This window comes from Etheostoma cragini, chromosome 8, assembly GCF_013103735.1.
Source record: "Etheostoma cragini isolate CJK2018 chromosome 8, CSU_Ecrag_1.0, whole genome shotgun sequence".
NCBI lineage: Eukaryota > Metazoa > Chordata > Actinopteri > Perciformes > Percidae > Etheostoma > Etheostoma cragini.
The window spans coordinates 28,117,728-28,125,100 of NC_048414.1; the positions used below are offsets into that span (position 1 = coordinate 28,117,728).

General features: G+C 47.1%; 1 protein-coding gene across 4 annotated transcripts in view; it reads left to right on the forward strand.

Moving 5' to 3' along the window:
* The window catches only part of bcar1 (BCAR1 scaffold protein, Cas family member), a 65,813-nt gene extending 58,559 nt beyond the window's left edge, over positions 1-7,254 (forward strand). For 3 of the 4 annotated variants that reach the window (XM_034878558.1, XM_034878562.1, XM_034878560.1), the window contains 5 exons: positions 1,054-1,149; positions 1,520-1,909; positions 3,288-4,160; positions 4,785-4,877; positions 5,356-7,254. In XM_034878558.1, coding sequence (XP_034734449.1) covers positions 1,054-1,149; positions 1,520-1,909; positions 3,288-4,160; positions 4,785-4,877; positions 5,356-5,886 — 1,983 coding nt within the window. In that variant the 3' untranslated portion in view covers positions 5,887-7,254. The remainder of the gene's footprint in view (positions 1-1,053; positions 1,150-1,519; positions 1,910-3,287; positions 4,161-4,784; positions 4,878-5,355) is intronic. The other variant, XM_034878559.1, reaches the window with a different exon arrangement.
* Positions 7,255-7,373: the final 119 nt, after the last annotated feature.

The window sequence follows — 7,373 nt, forward strand, 5'->3', positions numbered from 1 at the left end:
GGGGGGGGGGGTGTTAAAAGACGGACATTTCCTCAATAAGCCTACTGTCTCATATATGGGAACAAATCCACTCTGGTTTACATTCTCTTTGCTTCTTCTTCTTCACCTCCTTTTTCCTCTTCTCCTTTCTGCCTTTTATCCACCTTTCCCCATTTTTTGTTCCCTCCTCTGCCTTCTTTACATACAGTTTCTTCTTTTTTTCCGCTCCTCTTCCCTTCTCTTTATTGCCTTTTATTTGTCTATTCCCTCCTGTTTCCCTTTTCTTTCCCTGACTTTACCCTCCTCCCTCTGTCATCTTTTGCACATGTTTTCTTGCTTTTTCCTCTCCTTTATTTAATCTTTCTCTTTCCTGCATCAATCTTTTCTTCTCTTGTACCTCTAACATGCAAATTTTGATTCATCCACTCCTGAGGTTATGAATTTGAGTATTGAATGACAAAGCAAGAGGCCATTCGGTCAGTGCGTAAAAAGAATCAAATTCAGTATACTATTAACTAAAGTTGAATTAACTATTAATTTAGGATTTATTAATGATGGTATTTAAAGTGTGACCAGGTACAAGCCGGCCGCATGTATGCTGCAATCTTTTGTCTTTTCGTCATTTTATATCACTAGAATAGCAACAAACATGTAGGTTGACGTGTGAATGTGTGATTGGTGTGTGTAACCTGTTGATGTGTGCAACGTGTGGTTGGTGTGTGTAACATGTAGATGTGTTTAACACATGATGGTGTATGTAACATGTTGATGTGTGTATGATGTGTGTAACATGTAATTGATGTGTGTTTACATGTTGATGTATGTAACCTGTACCGATGTGTGTAACATGTGATTGGTGTGTGGAATATGTTGTGTGTAATGTGTGATTGGTGTGTGTGTAACATGTTGATGTGTATAACGTGTGATTTGTGTGTAACGTGTGATTGGTGTGTGTAACATGTTGATGTGTGTAACGTGTGATTGGTGTCTGTAACATGTTGACGTGTGTGATGTGTGTAACCCGTACTGATGTGTGTTACATGTGATTGATGGGTTTCTTGTGTCTGTGTTCAGGTGTATGACACTCCTCCAATGGTGGTGAAGGGGCCCCCTAGTGGTCGGGATATATATGACACGCCAGCGAGCACGGACAAGAACGCACAGCAGACGGTGAGCTGACGGGGTTTTAATGTTCCACATGTACACACACACACACACACACATGCAAACACAACATATTTATGTGTGTACATCCTGCTATATCCTTACTGCCAATATCATATAAATCATTGGTCAAGGGTGCTAATTTCTGAAGCTTTAAATATCTTGTGCCTCCATTCAGTCATTTTCTCTGGCGTCTCCTTTTAAATGTCCCTTATGTCCCTATATATATATTTATATATATATATATATATATATATATATATATATAGTTGTGTTCTGCATGTTCTCATATAAGGTGTCACATACATAAAGTTTAGTTGCGTTACTTTAATATTTCATATAATATTTGAACATTTCTCTCCCTCTCTCTGTTCAGGTCTACGACTTCCCGCCGTCTGTCAGTAAAGACGTCCCTGATGCCCAGCCAATCAGAGAGGAGACCTACGACGTACCGCCCCACTTTGCCAAACTCAAGCCGGCCCCCGTCCCGGCGGGCCAGTACCCGCACAACAACCTCGACGACGACGACGACGAGCCGCCCATTCCCGAGGACGTGTATGACGTGCCGCCCCCCATCCTGACTGACAAGCATTACCGTGGCAACATGGGCGGAGTCAGCCAGGCCCCCCAGGAGATCTACGACATCCCAGCCAGCCTGCGGACCGGGGGGCACCCCCCCGCCCACGACGTCTACGACTTCCCCCGGGAGCGAGAGGAGAAAGGGGGAGACAGGGGGGACCACTACATCTACGATGTCCCACCACAGGTAGGACACTTAAAGAGACAGTCCCACATTCTTTCTGACTCAACCAGAGATGACAACCGGGTCAACTCACAGTTACTGCATGAGGGCCACCAAATTATTGATTGATTTTTCAAAGTTTTTAAAAAGACAAAGATACAACAGCAAGAACGCCAGGTCAGCACCGGATTTGTAGGCTTCTGTTTGTCTCTGTCTCTGTCCGACAAAGCTGGGTCGGAAAAAAGTGTGAAAAACTCCATCGCTGCCCTCTTCTATACAGAGACACTAGTACAGATCTACAGAGACACAGATACAGATACACAGAGACACTAGTACAGATCTAAAGAGACACAGATACACAGAGACACAGATACAGATATACAGAGACACTAGTACAGATATACAGAGACACAGATACAGATATACAGAGACACAGATACAGATATACAGAGACACAGATACAGATATACAGAGACACAGATACAGATCTACAGAGACACAGATACAGAGACACAGATACAGATATACAGAGACACAGATACAGATACACAGAGACACAGATACAGATATACAGAGACACTAGTACAGATCTACAGAGACACAGATACAGATCTACAGAGACACAGATACCGATACACAGAGACACAGATACAGATATACAGAGACACAGATACAGATATACAGAGACACTAGTACAGATATACAGAGACACAGATACAGATATACAGAGACACAGATACAGATATACAGAGACACAGATACAGATATACAGAGACACTGATACAGATATACAGAGACACTGATACAGATATACAGAGACACTGATACAGATATACAGAGACACTGATACAGATATACAGAGACACTAGTACAGATCTACAGAGACACTAGTACAGATATACAGAGACACAGATACAGATATACAGAGACACAGATACAGATACACAGAGACACAGATACAGATATACAGAGACACTAATACAGATATACAGAGACAGTGATACAGATATACAGAGACACTGAGACAGATATACAGATATACAGATATACAGAGACACAGATACAGATATACAGAGACAGTGATACAGATATACAGAGACACTGAGACAGATATACAGAGACACTGAGACAGATATACAGAGACACTGAGACAGATATACAAAAATTTGATTCATAATGATTATAGCAGTTGGCATGATTCGCCGTATTGTAACTTATACTAACAATAAAGATAAAAGAACTATGACTAGAACTAATAGTTGTGGCAGTGCAGGGCGTAGCAGGGCATCAAGCAGGACCGCGGCAGCAGCTGCCAGTGCAGGGTGAGCCTTATCTCCCAATTGCATCCTGCGTTGATCCAGAGAGTCTCCACGTCATTTCAGTCCTGATCCTTGTCTTTCAGGTTGTGCGGGATGCCCAGTCCACAAGCGAGGACCTCACCTTGTCCTTCAAGCGGCTGTCTGCCTCGAGCACAGGAAGCACCCGGAGCAACCACTCGGCTTCCTCCTTGGACATGGTCCCTGTCCGTGACACCTCCACCTCCTCCGCCTCCACCCTTCCTGCCCCGGGGAAACCCCTGGTCCTGGACTTGGAACAGGCCATGGAGCGTCTATCTCGCCTCCAGCAAGCCGTTGAGTCCAGCGTGTCCCTCATGATGTCCTTCATCACAGGGAACTGGAGAAGCCCTCCTCACCTGGAAGGGAACCTCCCGGCCATTCATCAAGCGGCTGACCGGGTGCGCTCCACCGTCCGGGACTTCCTGGAATTTGCGCGTGGCGCTGTGGCCAACTCCGCCCAGGCCACGGACCGCTCTCTGCACGCCAAGCTAGGCCGCCAGGTGGGCAAGATGGAGGAGGTCTTCCAGAGTTTCATTGTAAACAGTCAGGGTTTAGACGCCATTTCCTGGTCGCACGCCGCACTCACGGCGCCGCCGGCAGGAGGGGACGACTTAGACCGGCTGATCATGACGGCGCGCGGCATCCCCGACGACGCCAAGCAGCTCGCCTCCTTCCTCCACGGCAACGCGTCGCTGCTCTTCAAACGGACCCGGCAGCAGCAGCAGCAGCCCCTTCCACCGATCCCGGGGGATGTCAGCGGTCACATGACAGGATCAGGAAGTGGGAGTTATCAGGGGGGGGAGCGGGTGCACATTCAGTCACGGCCCCTCCCCTCTCCGCCAAAGTTTACCGCTGCAGAGGAAGAGGAAGGTGTAGACAGGCCGTACGGGAGCACAGAGGAAGGCTGGATGGAGGACTATGACTACGTACATCTGCAGGTACACACACAGAAACACACACACACACTTTTATTTATTTACTAATGATTTACTAATCCTACAGTTTTAGTCAGGACACTTGTTTAAACTCACTTTAGCTCGGCTGTGTGACTCAGTTCTAAGAACGGGGGCGAGGTGGAGGGTGGGAGTGTGGCCTTGACCAACTGCCCCTTTGCCCGTTTGAACGACAGGATGTCTCTCTTTCATGGGGGGGGCAAATTCTCTGGGGGGGCAAAGCCGAGAAAGGGGAGGTAACCTTGCTCCTTATGACCTCATAAGGAGCAAGATTCCAGATCGGCCCATCTGAGATTTCATTTTCTCAAAGGCAAAGCAGGATCAGGTAGTTCTCAAGCTGTGGTGTGTTTGTGTGTGTGTGTGTGTGTGTGTGTGTGTGTGTGTGTGTGTGTGTGTGTGTGTGTGTGTGTGTGTGTGTGTGTGCAACTGTGTACAGACATGTGTCATCAGTTTGTCACCATTAGAGGGAGACAGAGGCTGAGTGCTACTTGTGATCAAGCTGTTTTAAGTAGACGTGTGCGTGTGCGTGTGTGTCTGCGCGTGCGTGTGTGCGCGTGCATGTGTGTACACAAGTGGTGTAACAACCGTGTCTGTGTGTTGATCCTTCAGGGAAAAGAAGAGTTTGAGAAGAACCAAAAACAGCTGCTGGAGAAGGGCAACATCAACAGACACAAGACACAACTGGAACATCAACAGGTACCTGTCTGTCATGTCAAGATTTTCTATATTTATATATACATCATAAAAGAAGTAATGTCTAATGACACTTTGCACACAGAGCAGGTCTACACAACACTCTGCAATTCATTCATGTTACTGTGTAGTCTATAACAGTGGTTCCCAAAGTGTGTGTGGGTGGGGGGGGGTCCCCAGCAACAAGGGGAATCATTTTTTCACATAATTTCATCCATAACTATCACAATGACAGACTATTTGGGGTTTCATACACAATAAAAACATCTTAGAAGCATCATCATTTATTGACCCTCCTGTTGTCCCCCCATTTTCAAAAAGCTTCCTTCCCCCTCTCTCTCACCTAGCTGTCCTTTTAAAAAAAGGCAGAAAAGCCCAAAAAATAAAAAACATAAGGTAAAATAATCTTTAAAAAAGAAAGAATCCTTGTTGTTTACAAACAAAAGAACTGAGAGATATTCTCTCCTTCCTCTTCCTCTCCTTCCAGATTAAACAGTTTGAGCGGCTGGAGCAGGAAGTCAACCGGCCAATCAACAACGACATGACGGGCTGGGTCCCCGTGGCCAACCAGCAGACCCCCAACGGCTCCGGAGGCCCCGCCTCCTCCAAGCTGTGCCACGGTGACCGCCAGCTGCTCCTCTTCTACCAGGAGCAGTGTGAACAGAACGTCACCACGGTGACCAACGCCATCGACGCCTTCTTCACCGCCGTCAGCTCCAACCAGCCGCCCAAGATCTTCGTGGCGCACAGCAAGTTCGTCATCCTCAGCGCCCACAAGCTGGTGTTCATCGGCGACACGCTGTCGCGGCAGGCCAAGTCGCCGGAGGTACGGGGCCACGTGGCGCAGAGCAGCAACGCGCTCTGCGAGAAACTCAAAGACATCGTGATCAGCACCAAGACGGCGGCGCTGCAATACCCCTCCCCCGGCGCGGCGCGCGACATGACTGAGAGGGTTAGGGAGCTGGCGGGCTGTACGCAGCACTTCAGGATGGTGCTGGGGCAGCTGCTGGTGATGTAGGGAGGGTGGGGCCAGGGGGTGGGGCACACCAAACCGGGACCCAAACTGACATGTCCTGGAAACACCATGGATCTATCAAATAAATAAAAAACTGGATACAGCGTTCGAGGCGGGGCCCCGTTCATTCCTATGAGAGTTGCTCAGTAGAGCATGAAGCCAAAAAAATGTCCCCTTGTGGGTCTAAAATGACCTGGATGGTCTTCACTGTGGGGCCCAGAGAACAGACCGCAGACCTCTGCTGGCCGAGCCGGCATCTTCCGGGTTAGCGCTTACTAGAATGCCGATTAAATGGTTTAATTGTGCCACTTTTCCAACTGTAATCAGGGCCGAAGGGATCAAACTGGCATGGTGAAACGAGTCATTTCGCAGGGATTGTCGCTCAAAAAGATGTCTCCACTGATTTCCAAACGTCTCTTTGTCCATGTTAGTCCACGGGGGGGGGGGGGTCTTTTTGGGCTCCATGGCATCACGTGTCAGACACTGAAGTTGCACTTCCAGCGTTAGCTTGCTATGTGAAATTGGCTTGCAAGCCCGTTGCCCCTGGGGGTGGGGGGGCGACCTGTGACCTGGAGCCCTGTGGAGTACTGCAGGAAACCCCCCCCCCCCCCCCCCCCTATCATCCACACTCTGCTCCCCCCCCCACCTCTCCTTCCACTGGGACCATCCTTCCCCTATCCCTCCTTCCTCCGCGCGCTTTTTATTCTCGACAAAACTCAAAGGAGCATTTTGTCTTCAGTGGGCTGGGCCGATGGTTGTAAAATAATCATTGTAAATATTTAAGTTACCTATTTAGTCCGAAAACCGGAAAGAAAAAAGACTTCCAGTATATAAATATAAATATATGTTTGTTTTTTTGAGAGAAAGAAAAGGTGAAAACATGAGTGTAGTTTTTAGACATTATCAATAATTGTTATTATTATTATTATTATTGCTATAGCCTACCGTATAATTCAGGCCCTGGTTCTTGATCCGTGTATTATTATTGATATGGATGTGTAAATTCCAGATGATATGTATGACTGTATGTTGTAGTACATCTATGCTCTTCTCCATCCCTGACAAAAGGCACACTTTCCAAAAAGCACTGGAGCACACGGCCATCTTTAAAGGTCACATGACTGACCGACTCTTCCTCATGCTGCCATGTGTCCGGTGTGTTGGAGCAGTATGTTACCCCCCCTGATTTCAGTCCACCAGTGTATGTCCATGCATACCGGTACAGTTATTAAAGATGATCCAGTGCCCTCTCAGTGGCTTTTTGGGAAAACTATATGTAGGTTGTTTTGTAAGACGCATGTATTAGAGAAGAGGAGTGTAAAAGGTTAAACACTAGAACTGAAATTAAACCTTCTTTCTTCTTTTCTCTGACACTGTGACATTCTTGACAATTGCACAGGATTCACCTGAAGACGTCTGAAACTGTCTTTCTACATAAATCTAGTTCTGGTTAATTGTCCAATGACATGCTTCTTTTGGATGCTTTATAT